We start from the raw sequence: 19,414 nt of genomic DNA, 5'->3' as shown, positions 1-19,414 counted from the left end.
TCCAGCGGGTGGCGTTGTTGTCTATTTCTGGGCTCGCCACCCCCCTGAAAGCACAAAAGAAGACGGCAACGCAAGCAATTCTACAAGTCGAGGCGAGTTTGTTTTCGACTGAATGCCCAACTACCAGTCCTCTGAAAATGGCTAAACTACAGTCTTTGATTGTGTTTGTTAATGAACGTTTAACAGTGGCTGCAGTGGAGATTTTAGACGTTGTAGAGAAAGTGGTCGCCGAGGACCAGGAGGAGATTTCCAGATCTGAAGAGGAGAATGACCGGCTACGGAGACTAATGCGGATCACACCAGAAATAAAACTACGTAGAATAGACTCCCTCCACTTCTCTCTCGCTGTCTCTGAGGAGGAGGTTATCCCTGAGCAGCAGCACTGTGAGCAGGAATGGAGCCCCAGTCTGGAGGACCCAGCTCCCATTCAGGTTAAAAAGGAACAGGAGGATCTCAGGACCAGTCAGGAGGTTGGGAAGATTCAAGGGCTAGAGGCTGACCCCGTAGAGTTCATATACACTCCTCCCTGTGTGAAAAGTGAATGTGATCCGGAGGATCAACTTCAGTCCTTGACTCTTCCCCAAACGGGGAAGCACAGAGAGAGTGAGCCTAAACCAGTGATTGTCAATCCACTGAAGATGTCTAAACTACAGTCTTTGAGTGTGTTTGCTAGTGAGCGTTTAACAGTGGCTGCAGTAGAGATTTTGGGAGTAATAGAGAAAGTGGTAGAGGAGTACCAGGTGGAGATTTCCCAATTTAAAGCGGAGAATGACCGGCTAGGGAGACTGCTGCGGATCACACCCAGAATAAAACGATGTAGAATAGACCCCCTCCAGTTCTCTCCCGCTTTCTCTGAGGAAGAGGACCCCACCCCCGAGCAGCAACACTGTGAGCAGGAGTGGAGCCCAAGTCTGGGGCAGGAGGACACAGCGCCCACACAGATTAAAGAGGAACAGGAGGAAATCAGGACCAGTCAGGAAGTAGGGCAGCTTCAGGAACAGGAGGCTGACATCATATTCACTCCTCCTTGTGTGAAAAGTGAATGTGATCAGGAGGATCAACTTCAGTCCTTGACTCTTCACCAAACGGTGGAGTACAGAGGGACTGACTCTAAACCAGTGAATCGCAAACCTTTTGTCACTGTGACCCACCTTGACAATCCCTGTGACCCTCCAGATAATCAAGACAATGCCTCCTGCCACAGATCAGCTGCAAGCAGCGATCCAGTAGGACTTGACATCAGCCGACCATTGGATCCCAACCCACCATTGAAGAAACCCAGCACCACGTCTAAAAAACCTCTCACCGGGAAAAGATTGAATTGCAAGGGGACCCTAAGCAGGCACATACAGACTCATACAGGAGAGAAACCCTTTAGCTGTGGTTACTGTGAGAAAAGCTTCAATCGCAAGGGGACCCTAAATGAGCATGTAAAGACTCATACAGGAGAGACACCATTTAGCTGTGATGTCTGCGGGAAGAGCTTCAGACACAAGAAGAACCTAACTGAGCATATCCGGAGTCACACCGGAGTGAAACCATTTAGCTGTGGTGACTGTGGGACAAGCTTCAATCAAAAGGTTTCTCTTAAAAGGCATGTACTGACTCACACAGGGGAGAAATCGTTTGTTTGTGGTAACTGCGGGAAAAGATTCAGACAGAAGGTTAGCCTTAACAGGCATATGCAGACTCACACAGGAGAGAAATCATTTGTCTGTGGGAACTGTGGGAAAAGCTTTAGACACAAGGGGACCCTAACTGCGCATCTACTGACTCATACAGGAGAGAAACCATTTAGCTGTGGTGACTGCGGGAAAAGCTTCAGACAGAAGGTTACCCTTAACAGGCATATATGGGCTCATACAGGAGAGAAACCATTTAGCTGTGATGACTGCGGGAAAAGTTTCAACAAGAAGGGGAACCTAACTGTTCATTTACTGACACACACAGGAGAAAAAACTTTTAACTGTGTTGACTGCGGGAAAAGCTTCAGACTCAAGGAAAACCTACCTGTGCATTTGCAGACTCACAAAGGTACAGGAGAGAAACCATTTCGCTGTGGTGACTGTGGGATAAGCTTCAGACACTAATTGAACCTGGACAGTAATATATAGAACATCCACAAAGAAAGAAAACAGGACAAAATTGGATAAAATAAAGACAGATCAGGGGAGTATCAGGAGATGGGAATAAGAAGGCTGGATATGGACAACTCTGTTAGGAAGGCAAAGCAACTCTGGATCATTCATGTTGTAGGTTTAAGATAAATATACTGTATGTGTGATTCATTTATTTTTGTAAAATGAGTTTGATTTAATTTCATGGTCAAAGAGTACAGAGTATTGTAGGAAACCAGTCATGGTCTGTGAGGAAACTCACACGTCTGTTGTTCAAAGTATGTTGATGTTTTCACCCTATTAGAAACAGGAATTCCTGGTTGTTTTTTTATGTCTCTCAGGGCTGTGAGAGAATGGCAAGACAGATGTTATCAACATATTAAACATGTTATAATGTTCAGGGGAAAAGGGGGGGGGTGAACTAATGAACCAATCATTGATTCAAGTCCCTCATTAGAAACAGCTGTGGTAGTGCTGGGCTGAAACATAAATATGCACTCCCTGGTGATCCCCCGGGAATGTATTGAGGAACACTGTTCTATTATGTTCTCTAGAGTCCTGATGGATTTCATAACAATGGAAACTCCCTCCAGCCAATGCTTTCACCAACTCAATGCTTTGAAATCCTTTACCGGGAGTGTTCAAGTGCACACTTTGAGAGAAGTATGGAGAATTGGGATGCAAACAACGGGAGAATCTCAATTGGGTTGCTTGACTCCTCGCGTCCTCACCTCTGTTCTCTCCTCGCCTTTTGAAAAAGGTAATCGAGGAGAGGTGTCTCCACTTGAGTGTCATGAGGTATGCAATCAACGCTAACCCGGTTCACCTGGGGCATTAATCGAATCGCCTCAGTTTCTGGGTCACAGAGGAGAGGAGGATGGATGAGTCGAGGAGAGGACGGACTTGAGAAGCCCAATTGAGAATCTCCCTAGAGCTCATGTACGCACCAACAATCCACAATATATTATCTTTGTTCATTTACAAATAAATAACCAAATAACATATCATCATTCATTTTTCTCCTCATTGTGCTGTGGATGATAGGTGTAAATGTTGCTTTCTTAATTTAATTGGTGTTTGTTTTGTTTTGCATCAATATTCACTTGAGTGGGATTTTTATACCATCACAAGATAATCAACTCTGGTTATTATTACCCCAGTAAGTTCTCTGAAAGGATGTTAAAGAAGTAGCTCAGGATTTTACAACTTGATGTTAGACTGTTCCTCACCCTGAAAGTGGTCTATGGGCCAAGATAAGCTGTAATCATGGTTCAGATTTCTTTAAACAGCCACTACCCAGCTAGTACATTTGGTTCCTTGGTTCCTTTTTTTTGGTTTCCTATTGGTTCTGGGAACAAAGCCATACGTTTCCTGACCGGTAAAAAAGAACATGTCTTAAACATTCTTAGAACGGAAGTTAAACATTTACCTGTGCTGGGATTGTGAACTTTTAGGTTGCAGGATGGTTCTGAGAACTTTTTACTATGGTTCCCTGAAAGTTTTTTCCTGGGAGGTTTTAGTAACGTTCTGAGAATGGAAATTATTAAGTTATTTGAAAATAATTAACATTCTGAGAACATGTTTCAATAAAACGTTTAATAACAAGCATAGTACACTTGGAATTTAATTTGCTTCGGCATTAATCATACAAACATACATTTGTTATTGTGGCACGGCATCAGTGAGATTCAAACCTATGATCTTCTTTTCTCTATAGTCCACTGCGCCATCAGGATGGAGCTAGCATGCCATGTTTTTGTAACTCATACAAAGCTGTTCATTTTAGTTTATTCAAACAAACCCCATTTCAAAGGAAACAAGCACTCTAGATCAGGTGTGGCCAATTAGTGGGCACTTAACGAGATAGAGAGATTTTTGTTCATGCTGAGAACGGAATGATTATGTTTTTAAATAACATGCTCTGAACATTACTAATGTTTTCTTGTGACTCCAGCCACAGATCAGCCGCAAGCAGCGATCCAGTAGGACTTGACATCAGCCCACCATTGGGTTCCAAACCCTCCATTGAAGAAACCCAGCACTAAACGCAGCACCACGACTAAAAAAACCTCAGTGGGAAAAAATGTCAATCTTAAGGGGCCCCTGAAGGGGCCCATATGGACTCATACAGGAGAGAAACCCTTTAGCTGTGGTGACTGTGGGACAAGCTTAAATTAAAAGGGTTCTCTTAACAGGCAAAGGTTATTCTTAACACACAGGAGATTGACTGCAGGAAAAGCTTTAGAAACAAATTGAGCCAAGACCATGAACATCTACAAAGAAATAAAACAGGACACAAATGGAAAGAAGAAAGACAATTAAGACAGAGGAGCAATTCCCGTGTTATGGATGTGACATTTGCACACAAGATCACAAACAAAATGTCTCACAGAATGGACAAATAACATCAATGCAACTTTTGATTGCTGTGTCTATAGAACCCCTTGGGTGGGAGTGTCAAGGAAGGGATCTGAACTTCCACAGGTGAAACCATTCTTTTATTTGGAAATGTCAAACTTCATTTTAACTCAGGTTGACGATACTATAGAATCTCCGAGATCAAATCAAATCACATTTTGTCACATGCGCTGAGCACAACAGGTGTATTAGACCTTACAGTGAAATGCTTACTGACAAGCCCTTAACCAACAATGCAGTTTTAAGATAAATAAAAAATGTATAATTAAAGACCAGCAGTAAAATAACAAGAGCGAGGCTATATGCGGGGGTACCGGTACAGAGTCAATGTGCGGCGGCACCGGTTAGTCGAGGTAATTGAGGTAATATATTTACATGTGGGTAGAGTTATTAAAGTGGCTTATGCATAGATAATAACAGAGAGTAGCAGCAGCGTAAAAGAGGTGGGGAGGGCAATGCAAACAGTCTGGGTAGCCATTTGATTAGATGTTCAGTAATCTTATGGCTTGGGGGTAGAAGCTGTTTAGAAGCCTCTTGGACCTAGACTTGGCGCTCTGTTACCGGTTGCCATGCGGTAGCAGAGAAAACAGTCTATGACTAGGGTGACTGCGGTCTTTGACAATATTTGGTATACTGGTATAGAGGTCCTGGATGGCAGGAAGCTTGGCCCCAGTGATGTACTGGGCCTTACGAACTACCCTCTGTAGATTCTTGCGATCAGAGGCCGAGCAGTTGCCATACCAGGCGGTGATGCAACCAGTCAGGATGCTCTCGATGGTGCAGCTGTAGAACCTTTTGAAGATCTGAGGACCCATGCCAAATCTGTTCAGTCTCCTGAGGGAGAATAGGTTTAAGAATGAGAAGGCAGGATATGGACAACACTGTTAGGAAAGCAAGGAAACTCCACATCCTTCATGTAGGTTTCAGATATTTACTTTTGTAAAACTTTCTATGTAAATAAAGTTTTATTTTATTTGAATGACAATATAATTATCAAACAGTGCAGAGTATTGTGGGAAACCAGTCCTGCTCTGTGAGGAAAGTCAAGCAGCTGTTATGTTGATATTTTCACGTTATTAGAAACGAGAATTCATGGCCGTTGGTTTTGGAATATATCTCAGGGGTGATGAGAGAATGGTGAACTGATGTTATTAATAACTAATGTTGCGAATAAAATCAACTAATTAACCAATCATCATGTACTTGATTAGAAACACGTGTGATTGTGCTGAGCTAAAACTAAAATGTGCACTCATGTACCAACAATCCACACTCCTTTCCAGATTTAATTTCTTTACTTTGATCAACCAGTCATTTTATGACCCATTGTTTTCCACAGTATCTGTTGATTTACAAAGAAATAGGCTAACCATGAAGCAGACAATATCGATTACGTTTTCTCCTTATGGTTCTGTGGCACTTAGGTGTAACCATTGCTTTCTTAATCTAATGAAGTCATAATTATTTTGTTTTTCATCAGCATGTGTGGGATTTTTCTAGCTTGCTTGCTATTCTCTGTTCAGCTATTACATTCAACTCCTTGTATTCCATGTCATTTGCCAAAGACGGAGTACAAGGAGTGGAACGTTACAGAGACAGGTACTAGGATTCTTCAATATCTCAAGATAATCAACTCTGGTTATTATTACCCCACTGCATTTTCTGAAAGGATGTTCATTCTCATCTCAATAACCCATCTGGTTTGACGTACATACTTTTTATTCCCAATAGTTTGTATTTCAACGGCATCTATACAGCCTCATAATGTTTCATCTTATCTGTTACTGCATACTGGATATTTAAGTGATAATGCACTCGAAGCGGGTGTTTGGAGGATATATTGGCATTGGTGTTGTTAGGCACGAGATGAAGTCGAGGGCCGGCCAACCGTGCCAATATATCCTCCAAACAACAGGTTACCAACATATTAAAATAATGATTGACATATTTTCATTAACAATGTTATTTTGATTAATTTATTCATACTATTTAATCCTTCCACAAGATATAGTCCCGACACAAATCTATGGTTGCTACCGAAGCCGGCTGGTCATTCATTATATCGGTTCGGTTAAAACTAGCTGACCTTCGTATCATTTTACCTTTTTTCAATTGACATTTCTTTGTGTATATCCATACAAATTATAACAGTTGATTCATGATTTCGACTGGCTGAGAAACGCCGCCTGCCTGTTTGTCTTGTCTCGACTCCCAACACTTACATGACTATGGGACAGCTGGAGATCGAATTTGAATATTGAAACAATGTTGCAAATGTCGGAGAGACAGACAGAAAGGTTTATACAAATCGCTGCTGTTTAAAACAAAATGTTAGTCTAAAAGAAATGTGAGATAATGTCTAAATGCTTTTTATAGTGGAGATCAAGTTTATAAATTGCTTAGCTGGGCTGATGAGACAGTGGATTGCTCAGTCAGATGGAACAGGGTACATAGGCATTTTAACGTCATATATTTCTATTGTGGAATAGACATCGGCTGGAATGCGGTTTTAACCAGCATTCAGAATTAGAACCACTCGTTGTATATAAATAGCATTATTATATTGATTATTTTAAACATTTTACATGATCACTCGCCATATCAACCTTTAAACCATCCAGCTAGTGGCGCTGTTTTATTGTTCGGGACTAGCCAACCGCTGACAAACTCAAAAGAAGAAAACAACACGGAAGTAGAATTAGAGGGAAGATTGTTTAGATTTTGCACCACGCATTTTCTTTGCGTGGGTTTAGATGCAGTGAACTGAATACTGAACTCTCAGTTCTCTAAAAATGTCTAAACTACAGTCTTTGAGTGTGTTTGTTCGTGAGCGTTTAATGGTGGCTGCAGTGGAGATTATTGACGTAGTAGAGAAAGTGGTAGAGGAGTATCGGGAGGAGATTTCCCGTTCTAAACAGGAGAATTACCGGCTTCAGAGACTGCTGCGGATCACACCGGAGATAAAACTACGTAAAATAGACTCCCTCCAGTTCTCTCTCGCTGTCTCAGAGGAGGAGGTTACACCTGAGCAGCAGCACTGTGCGCAAGATTGGAGCCCCAATCTGGGGCAGAAGGGCACAGCGCCCACACAGATTAAAGAGGAGCAGAAGGAAATCAGGACCAGTCAGGAGGTAGGGCAGCTTCAGGAACAGGATGCTGACATCATAGAGTTCATATTCGCTCCTCCTTGTGTGAATAGTGAATGTGATCTTCCCCAAACCCAGACTGTGGAGAACAGAGGGAGTGACTCTAAACTGTTGGATCTCAAACCTTTGAGGAAATCTAAAAAAAACAGCACCACGTCTAAAAAAACTCATTGCTGCCTTGACTGTGGCAAATGCTTCATTCAGGTTGGCCGACTGAAGATGCACTCGAGGATTCATTCAGAGGCGAAACCATTTAGCTGTGGAGACTGTGGGAACAGATTTCAGCTGAAGGGAGAACTAACCAAACATATTTTGATTCACACAGAAGATAAACTTTTTAATTGTGGTGACTGTGGAAAAAGCTTCAATCACAAGGTTGGCCTTAACAGGCATATACTGCTTGTCCACAAAGAAAGAAAACAGAACGAAAATGGAAAGACGAAAGGGGAGAAACAATTTTGTTGTGACTGCGGGAAAAGTTTCACTCGCAGGCAGACCCTGAACAGACATAAAATGATTCACACAGGAGAAAAACCATTTCATTGTAGATTTTGTGGGAAAGGCTTCAATCGCAAGGAGACCCTCATTGATCATATCCAGAATCACACAGGAGAAAAACCATTTAGCTGTGGTGACTGCGGGAAAAGCTTCAACAGGAAGAGGAACCTAACTTCTCATTTACTGACTCACACGGAAGAGAAACCATTTAGCTGTGGTGACTGTGGGAAAAGCTTCAAGCAAAAGAGTGACTTAACCAAACATATAATGATTCACATGGAAGAGAAACCATTTAAGTGTGGAGAATGTGGAAAAAGCTTCAATTACAAGGTTAACCTCAACAGGCATATGCTGTTCATCCACAAAGAAAGAAAACAGGAAGATAGTGGAAAGAAGAAAGGCAATTAAGACACAGAGATCTTCTGTCAGGAGATGAGAATAAGAAACAGGATATGGACAAAACTGTTAAGAAAGCAAAGCAACTCTGGATCATTCATCTTGTAGGTGTGTCGTTCCATGAAATTAGTGCCTTTTGCGTCCCTTTGATATTTTAAGTAGATTTTGTGCATGAATATTGAATTGTTAAGCCTGTTATATTAAATTACGTGCCCTGTAATATATCATAGATCACACGGAAAATTCAATAAATATGATTTTTTAATATGAAGAAAGATTTGCTGCATTGCGAAAATTCAGCATTTTGACATACAGTTCAAGTCAGAAGTTTACATACAGTTAGGTTGCAGTCATTAAAGCTAATTTTTCAACCACTCCAGAAATTTCTTGTTTAAAAACTAGTTTTGGCAAGTCGGTTAGGACATCTACTTCGTGCATGACACAAGTAATTTATCCAACAATTGTTTACAGACATATTATTTCACTTTTAATTCACTGTATCACAATTCCAGTGGGTCAGAAGTTTACATACACTATGTTGACTGTGCCTTTAAACAGATTGGAAAATTCCAGAAAATTATGTCATGGCTTTAGAAGTTTTTGATAGGCTAATTGACATAATTTGAGTCAATTGGTGGTGTACGTGTGGATGTATTTCAAGACCTACCTTCAAACTCTGTGCCTCTGCTTGACATCATGGGAAAATCAAAAGAAATCAGCCAAGACCTCAGAAAAAAAATGGTATTCCTCCATAAGTCTGGTTCATCCTTGGGAGCAATTTCCAAATGCCTGAAGGTACCACGTTCATCTGTACAACCAATAGTACGCAAGTATAAACACCATGGGACCACTCAGCCGTCATACCGCTCAGGAAGGAGATACGTTCTGTCTCCTAGAGATTAACGTACTTTGGTGCGAAAAGTGCAAATCAATCCCAGAACAACAGCAAAGGACCTTGTGAAGATGCTAGAGGAAACAGGTACAAAAGTATCTATATCCACAGTAAAACGAGTCCTATATCGACAACCTGAAAGTCCGCTCATCAAGGAAGAAACCACTGCTCCAAAACCGCCATGAAAAAGCCAGACTACGGTTTGCAACTGCACATGGGGACAAAGATCATACTTTTTGGAGAAATGTCCTCTGGTCTGATGAAACAAAAGTAGAACTGTTTGGCCATAATGACCATCGTTATGTTTGGAGGAAAAAGGGGGACGCTTGCAAGCCGAAGAACAACATCCCAACCGTGAAGCACGGGCGTGGCAGCATCATGTTGTGTACTTCACAAAATAGATGGCGTCATGAGGCAGGAAAAGGATGTGGATATATTGAAGCAACATCTCATGACATCAGTCAGGAAGTTCAAGCTTGGTCGCAAATGGGTCTTCCAAATGGACAATGACCCCAAGCATACTTCCAAAGTTGTGGCAAAATGGCTTATGGACAACAAAGTCAAGGTATTGGAGTGGCCATCACAAAGCCCTGACCTCAACTATAGACAATTTGTGGACAGAACTGAAAAAGCGTGTGTGAGCAAGGAGGCCTATAAACTCGACTCAGTTACACCAACTCTGTCAGGAGGAATGGGCCAAAATTCACCCAACTTATTGTGGGAAGCTTGTGGAAGGCTACTCGAAACGTTTGACCCAAGTTAAACAATTTAAAGGCAATGCTACCAAATACTAATTGAGTGTATGTGAACTTCTGACCCACTGGGAATGTGAAGAAAATAAATAAAAGCTGAAATAAATCATTCTCTCTACTATTATTCTGACATTTCACATTCTTAAAATAAGGCGATGATCCTAACTGACCTAAGACAGGGAATTTTTACTAGGATTAAATGTCAGGAATTGTGAAAAACTGAGTTTAAATGTATTTGTCTGAGGTGTATGTAAACGTCTAACTTCAACTGTACATCCCTCTGTCCATCATCTGTGACTTCTAGGAAGATTTTAACCCACTTAACCCCAATATTTCTCCAAGTTTTCACCATCATTGTAACGCCCTAGTTATTTGGTTGCTTTGACAAAGTTATTTCAGAAGATTATTTTTTATTAGTGATTCACTTTAATGTAACCCCCCCCCCCCCACACCTGTTCCTCATTTTAAGGTCAAACCTGTTACGTGAGCTGAACTCTTGTTTTAATATGGTGTAACTATATATTTTTTATCTAATAGTCCAATTAACATCTAATAGTCAAATCATAGTGTAAAAGCATCACAAGGGGATTTATGGCTGATTTAAGATGAAGTTGTCACCCCTATTACCTTATTTGGCTCTTAATAGTCACTATCGTATTTTTTTAAATTTAACATCTTGAGATGGGAAAAGTGTTATTGTTATTTTTTCATCCCCATCAAAATCTGCCTGTTTCAGCATGAGATGTGTATTTTTTTGGCATGGGCTGCGTCTCAATCTATCCCGTCCGCCGATGTCGGCCTTCCACGTCTGTGGTGGTCGGCCTTCCACGTCTGTGGTGGTCGGCCTTCCACGTCTGTGGTGGAAGGCGGCAGAGCTACAGCGAGGTTGGTCAGACCAGGAAACATCCCGGAAATCTTTCTTCTCACAAAAACGTCTGTAGCGTCCAAACTAATATGATCCCTGTATGGAAAGATTAACACTCTCATGAGCATGATGATGTTTTGCTCTACAACACCACAAAGCGTCATGGGACTCATCTGAAGGTGTCCCGGTACCGGGACGAAAAAATGAATGGAAGTGAATAAGGCATTTCCACGTGAAAGGTATACGGGTAATTACACTAATTATTGTTTTTTTATGAGCTTTCGGATCTCTCTCAGATATAGCACAGACACTTCAAAAACAGAACTCCTTTAGATTTTCTCCATGTTAGAATCTGTTATTTCATGTGTTTCTATGGGCTAATAGCAGTAAGGCCAAATTCAATGTTTCATCAAATAATTTCCAAAATATATTTTGATACATAAAAATGAAGTAGCTAAATGATCCTTGGTATGACCATCTTAAAAGAATTCCATATGTTAGCTTAGTAGAAACCCAGTCCCGGGCCCTTAGACTTTAGTTATAGTTACTGAAATAAAACAGATCTTGGTCAGCTAACAACTTACGTGAGTCTGGAAAACACAAAATTGCAGAGATAGAAAAGTTAGATAAATAGCAAGTTAGGTTCTCCATGTCCAGCACTGGTTGTGTGACTTACACCTGGGCCCTTAGACTTTAAGGGGTTTTAAGTTGAACATGTGCTCTTTAAGACAGAGTTTTAAAATGAGGTTACTACTCAAAAGGCACCTAATTGGTGTAACGACCCAGGTTTCAGATAAATGGATCATTTATTTACTTTTGTAAAACATTATTCGATGTAAATAAGTTTGATTTAATTTGAATAACGATATAATGGTCAAACAGTTGTTCAAAGTGTGGTGTTTTTTTTTCATGTTTTAAAAACAGAATTTCCCGGTCATTGGTTTTGGAATGTTTTGAGACAAATGTTATTGATACATTCAACATTTTGTACTAAACATTTTAAATAAAAAACAACTCATTAACTAATCAATTATTTTATTAGAAACATTAATCCCCCCACACACACACACACACTTATGCCGTGTTCACGTGCTTGTCGGAACTAGGAAACTCAAACATTTCTGACTTGCTAATTGTTTGAATGCAGCACGCAGTGGCAACCCGTCATTCAGGGTAGGTGGGGCAGAGACCCACCTGTTTTGAGACCCACCTGTTTAGCTTTAAAAAAGTAACTGTTTTTGTGTGCCTGTTTTGCATGTTATTTTGGCATTGATACGTGTCACATATCAGTTTGCAAACAATGTAAATAAAATATTTTTTAAATGTTAATAAAGCCGCATACAAAAATTGTCTCTTTTTTGCTTTCTTGAGTACGGCTGTTCCAAAATGCAGGTGTTTCAGCCTAGCTTAGTGCATTCTGTGGTGGTGGGGCAGCCAGCGGAAAATACGAAGTGTAGGGGTTGGTAATGTTCTCTAGTTGCGCCGTGATTGGCTCAGTGTTCTGTCACTCATGGGGACACTACATCACCGCAAAATCTACGGGGAGAGCTTGAAAATTCAAGCCCCTTCGGTGCTGCCATAGACTTACATTATAGGTGCCCATCCAAGAAGGCTCAAGGTCATGGGCCACAGATAAAATGACGTCAAATCATGTTATCTCTACCATAGCTTTGATTGGACTGATCATGACAACATCATACTTTCAAAATCTTAGTAGCAAGCTAGCAGTCATCATCATGAATCAAGTCAATAATCGACTGGAAAATCCTTTTCAAATCCGTGTCATATAAAGAGAAATTATGAAGAGAAATTATAGATAAAATGTATCGGTGCTCATCGGCCATTGGACATAAACATTACACAACAAGTTGGAATTAGAAAAATTCAAGAATAAGTGGTTTGGAAGGAATCAGTGGCTAACGGCAAAGCAATCACAAGCCTGCTATTCAGTGAAGTGGGTGTGTAGTCCAAGTCTCAGTTTAAGGGTTTCTTTTCCAAGCTTAAAAGGATAAACATTCAACATTTGCCATGCTGTCAATCCATCATGACTTCTGCCGCATTCAAAACAACTGGAAACTCAGAACTGGGAAATGTCAGACTTCAGTGAGTTCAATACAACTGGGAAAATCAGCTCCTACTGGGAAAATACGTTTTGAACGGTCATTAAACTCGGAATTCCAAGTCGGGAACTTGGGCCTCTTTCGAGGGCTCCAACCTGAAGATCACTGGCGTAATGATTCAGCTTTGTTTTTTTCCCAGTTGTCTGAAAGCACCATACATCCAGAGAATGCCAGACTTTGATGTCAAAGTTTGATGACAACATTTCCCCACGAAGGACCACTGCGCCACCTTCCTGTTCCAGTGATCACAGTAGAACAGGGTGAGTCAAAAAATGTATTGTATGCTGCTGCATAAATTATGTAATATGACAGGGAGATATGTATCCTGCAGCTAAGAAAGTAATACTAAGTGTATGTTGTGTAGTAAGCTGTTCATAATTTAGCCTACTGTTCTGACTTGGTGGTGCACACGTATTGTAAGAGCTTTCATTGTCTGCTTATATGCCCTCTTTATTTATCCTAAGGTTCTGACTTGGTGTACAGGGAAAATACTGTAATAATAACCCATGTTCTGAATTCTGTCTCTGTACATTTCAAAAGTGCTGAACAAATACTTATTTTGACTACGTCCGTCCTAGCTCGCTCATTAATGTCTTAATCGAAATTACAGATTGCCTCTTATCCGCTTGTCGTCCCCTTATGCCATAGTTTGTACATCTTAATTGTCAGTAGAAACCACATTTGTTTAAGCGAGTCAGCCATATCAGCTATGTTTTTTTTAAAGGCAGTAAATGAGGCTGAATTAACTGTTTCGCTGCCAGACAAGGCTCCGCTGATAGCCAGGTGTAGCAGTGGTATTGTGTTGGGACTGCTGGTGAGACAGCTTTTTGTCGGCCCAAACAGTTTGTGGTCACCGTTTTCACCGTTATAGTGCAATTAATGTATTGTTTAGTGTTGTGTAGTGGCTTTGCTGGCATGCATCTACAAAAACATTTTGTTGTTTGCCCCACTAAGATTTACATGCTACAATGACCACTGGCAGCACGTGTATAACTACAGTTTGCTAGTTCCGACTCGTGTGGCAATAACTATTGCAGGTGTGAGGGCATTTTCTATTGAACCTTACTAATGCTTGTGTACTAAAATATCCTTCTTTAAGCCTAGGCATTGGGCTTGAGATAGTTTCTTTAACTAACTCATATAAGATAGAAAAGTGTGTGTGTATTAATACGAGGCCTGCTCTAACTGTTCTGTGTGTGTAGAATGACCTCATGATACCTGGGCGCTCAGCCAACAGCTGACAGAGATTAACTGGTTCCTCTTAGCTTAGCTGGAGACAGGGCAAAGTGTATTATTCTGCACACCAGTGATAAAGCTATTGTTCTGTTTGGAGCCTTTTTCTGGGCGAAAGATTCATGTTTTGTGTGTGTTCTGTGTGTGTGGCCAGTACGACCATACATAGAGGAAGTATATCTGGAGTGACTTCCTGTCATTCTGGCCCCTGTTGTCCTCTCTCAGTTGCGACAGACCGAGGCAACCTTTTCACCCAGTTTTCTCCCCTCACACACACATACACATACATAGGGTCACGTGTTTTGCAGATGCATGCATGGGGTAGCTTGACTATATAAATGCTCCTGTACTCTTTGTACAGCAGGCTCCCACTCCATTTCACCTGCGTGGGTGGTGCGACCAGCCTCCTTATTATAATATGTTTTTAATAAAAGTAATACCTTGATTGATTATTGATTTTGCCTCTCCTCATTATTAGTTAAAGGTAGAAATTCCACCACACAGGTGAAATGGTTGGGGAAAAATAACAAAAAACAAGGCCCTTTATCTAAATAAAAACATTCACAATTTCCTACAATACACAATGTATGGGGAATATTGAAGACATGATGTCATACCCATGCCTAGTATACATTTGTAAGAAAATAAATCATTCAGTTAGAGATCTTGGATTTGACCATCAGAAATTAGGTTAAAAAATAATTATGCGTACGATGCCTCTGTCTATATGCCCTTGGCCAGGGGAGAAAAGTCTTAAGACTATCCAGTCTGCTCCAGGAGTTCATCCAGGTCCAGATTACGGATGATACTGATCAACCCCTTACTGATGCGATAGGTGCGCTGGGGGTCAAAAGCATCTCTGTGATGATCATGCTGGGTCACGTAGATTCTGTCCAACACCAGGTCTGACTGAATGCTGATAATGATCCGGTCTATGTTGCTGTCGTTATTGTGTCCTGTGTGGTTTTCGCTGACATAATGCGGTAGGTTCTCAGACCCTGGAGCATTCAGATTGCCCACTTCGTAGTATGGTAAGCCCTGGTCTGGTAGCAGTTGGTTACGCTGGCCATCATGCTCCTCTATGTAGTCGAAGAAGCGGTGGAATCCGAACGCCTTCTTCTTGGGGCTTCGCACGGTCACCATTTCATCCTTCTTGTTGAATTTGACGTATTCATGGGCGAACCAGTGAAGGAGATGAAGGCCGTGTCTGGGCCGGGGTGTACCAAAGCCAGATGACTGGAGGTGTCTCATTTCGTTCAGTGTCTCAATGGAGGCAGGGCAAGGAAGAAAATATCCAGTCTGCTCCAGGAACTCATCCAGCTCCAGATTACGGATGAAACTGATCAACCCCTTACTGATGCGATAGGTGCGCTGGGGGTCAAAAGCACCTCTGTGATGATCATGTTGGGTCACGTAGATTCTGTCCAACACACGGTCTGACTGGAGGCTGATGATGATCCGGTCTATGTTGCTGTCATCATTGTTTTCTGTGTGGTTTTGGATGACAGAATCAGGCAGGTTCTCAGACCCTGCAGCATTTAGATTGCCCACTTCGTAGTATGGTAAGTCCTGGTCTGGTAGCAGTTGGTTACATTGGCCATCATGCTCCTCTATGTTGTCGAAGAAGCGGTGGAAGCCGAACGCCTTCTTCTTAGGGTTGCGAACTGTCACCATCTCGCTGTCGTTGTTGAATGTGACATATTCATGGGAGAACCAGTGAAGGAGATGAAGCCCGTGTCTGGGTAGGGGTTTACCAAAGCCAGATGATTGGAGGTGATCGATTTCATTCAGTGTCTCCATGGTTATGATGTTCTCTAGAAAGGAGGGAGGGCAAGGTAGAAAAGGGGGAAAGATGGAGAGAGAACGAGAAAATAAGAGTGGGTTTTGTCGTGGAAATTCAGCGCTGAGAAATAATTTCTTATTGCATTAATGAAACCGTCAGCCCAACAGTCTTGTTCTGCCTGTTAGGCTGAGAGCCTGAATCATACAGACAATGCACAGTTCATATAGCTAATAACCAGAATTCTTGGTTCCACCCCTCCCATTGGGGGGCACCATAAGCCACTTTGGGCTCATCCTGTCTTTATCTGCCCCTGGAGTTATCTTAACCCCCGACCCTGGCCTAATTTCCCAGGCTAGGATGTCTAAGAACCATTGAGGCCTTTGTTCTACTCCTCTCTATCCCAGTTACAACACCACACATCCTGTCACTGGAATGCCAACTGTAGATTTTGTTCACCAGGAAGCTAGAGTGGACACCATAAAACTCAGCAGTAGCAGGACAGAAATATTTCACTGTTTAGGTAAATAATTGTTACATATCCAACAAATAAGGAGAATACATTATTTTTCTGTCACAGTTTGCTTGCCAAAGAGTACGAGTGAAACCTTTATTTAACTGTCTGTTCCAAGAGAAAGAGGACACACACTTTTCTGTCATTGTCTCTACGGAGTGGTCCTTGAGAAAATGGTTTGCATCCTCTTCTCAACACGACAACCACACACTAACTGGAGGTGGACTTCACCCTCATTGTATCTTTGCTGTTCTGCCTATGTGCCCTTCCATGGAAATCTGCACAATAAAAGGGATATAACAAAGGTGTGGGCAACGGCAGGACAGTCAAGTTGCATCTGACTGTAAAACTAGAGGAGCAGCGTAATTTCTCGTGACCATGCATAGAGGCCAGGAGGGTACCGGCTTAGGTGTACACACCTGAATGCAGCAGTCACACCGGTTCAGGAAATGGTGGGTACCCCAAGTCAGGTGGCTGAGACCCTAGCAGGACAGGGGGCCTGACAAGGCAGGGGACTCATAGCCAGCTACTACTAAGGCCACAAACTGCTGGAGACTTGATGCCTAACTGGGCATGAGATATACAGCAGGGCCTAGGACTTCAAATCGAACAAGGGACTGTGGACCTATGGAACAGGTAGCCTAGTAACTGGACAGAAGACAATCCGATAGGGTGAGATGTTTTTCATTATCGATGGCAGATCAGTATTGGGGTTATGGTCATCTGAGGCTAGATCTGTGGGTAATGTGAATGTATCCCAATTGGGTTACTATTTATTAATCCACATATAATCATAAATAAAAGTCCCAATACAAAATCCCCTCTCCCTTTCATATTTTAGCCGTCATTAAACAGGTGATCACGTGATCAACCTTCTGAGCCTGAATTGTAATGTCCTCAAGAGGAATTTGCATTTCAATACAGACTTCTCAGCTAGCATAAAACATTCTAAGAACCATAGAGCGTGGTGAGTGTTGATGTCCAATGGTTATTTTGCAAACATCCTTCCCTGGGAATGTTGAAGCATAGTGGCTTGGCTTTGGTACATTCTCAGCACATTTAAGGAACTTAATAAAAAAAGCTGGTAAGGCGTGCTTGTAAAACAATTTTAAAACATTTAGGCCTACATTGTTGTCTTAAATCAGTCAAGCCTCAATGCAAGATATCATCTTTGAGCAAACCTTGAACGTCTTGTCCAACTAGTCTAATAAAACAACCAAGACTTTCTGTAACCAACCAGCTTATGTCCATCATTATCCAGAAGACATTGATGCCAAAGAAATAATTCAAATTGACAACTTACCTATTACAAATCAAGTATATTCAATGTTCGTGAAGTGGTAATATGCTAGACTGCTATGGAGTTACAATTGTATCGCAATAGTTTCACTTTTAGCCTGCCGAGTTGTTTATGTGCAGAATGTAGACGTGTCCTAACCACTCCCCAAAGTTCCATGGGCAAAAAGCCAAGGCTATTTAACACTATAATCTCCTAATATTATTTGGTAAAAATGTTTTTGTTTGTTGCCAACGCTCAACTAAAATCACAGTTTATCAGTATGCTTAGTAACACAATATACAAACTCCAATTTGTTAATTGGATCTGAAAATAATTTCAATACATGAATTGAAATGGCTTGCGTTCAACTGTCCAAAATTAAATTCAAGCCGGTAATCACAATACATTTCATAGAATGCTGAAAACGATGAGCAGCATGCCACCCTTTTCAAATCTTGTAATTATTTTAAAGCAACCACACTGTGTGGTTTGTATTTTTCATGAATCCCCTCTAGAGAGAGTACCGGTACATTAATATATACACATTAATTTAGAATCAACTCACTATTTAAGACATGAGTCATACTTTCAATGCCACATATTCTTTAGATTCAGAGATGTCTCTGACGTAAGAGATACATGGAATACTGAAAGCCAACCTTTGATTCAATCATTTTAATTCTTGTGCCATTTCCATGTCACACAGTCACAAAACTTAACCATAAAGAGGACAAACTGTACTAACAGGTTCTTCGTTGTCACACGGACACATGAGAGAATCAATGCCTCAGGGCACGTAATGCAAACAACTTATTTTGCATTGCCTGCCCTGAATCATTCATTGTTTCATGTGTCAGTGTGACAACGAAGAAGCTGTTTAGCAGAATAAGGCAACAGCGTATAATCATGTTTAATTCCAGTACTATAAACAGCATTTTATCAACACAGAAGTTATACAGTGTTATGCTTGAATGTTTGTAGTTGAGCTACATCTAATGACAATGCTTTCCTTTCAAATTACACAACTGGATTGGTAACTATGGGCGTTCACATAACGCCTCCTGCAACACCCAAATTTGCAAAGCTGCTGGTTATAAGCGCAGTTGTCACGTTCGTCGTAATGTGGAAGAGAGGAGGACCAAGGCGCAGCGTGATGTGAATTCATTCTTCTATTTATTAACGAAGAACACTGGAAAAACGTATAAAACAACAAAACGAACGTGACGCTATAGAACAACAAGTGCAGACACAAGCAACTAACATAGACAATAACCCACAACCCACAATACAAAACAGGCAACCTAAATATGGTTCCCAATCAGAGACAACGCAAAACACCTGTCTCTGATTGAGAACCATATCAGGCCAAACACATAGAAATAGACAAACCAGACACCTCAAAAA

At 41.3% G+C, this 19,414-nt stretch overlaps 3 protein-coding genes across 3 annotated transcripts in view; 1 reads left to right on the top strand and 2 right to left on the bottom strand.

Annotated features, from left to right (window-relative positions):
• Positions 1-33: 33 nt before the first annotated feature.
• Positions 34-3,121, top strand: LOC139579007 (uncharacterized). The gene has a single exon (XM_071407189.1). The coding sequence runs from the start codon at positions 138-140 to the stop codon at positions 2,088-2,090; it is 1,953 nt and encodes a 650-aa protein (XP_071263290.1). The 5' UTR covers positions 34-137; the 3' UTR covers positions 2,091-3,121.
• An 8,981-nt stretch (positions 3,122-12,102) lies between these two features.
• Positions 12,103-18,169, bottom strand: LOC139579010 (uncharacterized). Its single transcript, XM_071407193.1, has 2 exons — positions 18,035-18,169; positions 12,103-16,251 (listed from the first exon to the last, which is right to left on the bottom strand). Exon 2 carries the CDS (start codon positions 16,235-16,237, stop codon positions 15,197-15,199), a length of 1,041 nt encoding a protein of 346 aa, XP_071263294.1. The 5' UTR covers positions 16,238-16,251; positions 18,035-18,169; the 3' UTR covers positions 12,103-15,196.
• Positions 18,170-18,670: 501 nt separating this feature from the next.
• Positions 18,671-19,414, bottom strand: part of LOC139579008 (uncharacterized) — a 38,717-nt gene continuing 37,973 nt past the window's right edge. The window contains exon 3 of the mRNA XM_071407190.1: positions 18,671-19,406. The gene's annotated coding sequence lies outside the window, so the exon portion shown is untranslated. The remainder of the gene's footprint in view (positions 19,407-19,414) is intronic.

The sequence above is a fragment of the Salvelinus alpinus genome, chromosome 6 (genome assembly GCF_045679555.1).
Source record: "Salvelinus alpinus chromosome 6, SLU_Salpinus.1, whole genome shotgun sequence".
In the NCBI taxonomy this organism is placed as follows: Eukaryota; Metazoa; Chordata; class Actinopteri; order Salmoniformes; family Salmonidae; genus Salvelinus; species Salvelinus alpinus.
Note: the sequence above shows the minus strand (reverse complement) of the source record. Positions and strands in the feature narration are given on the sequence as shown.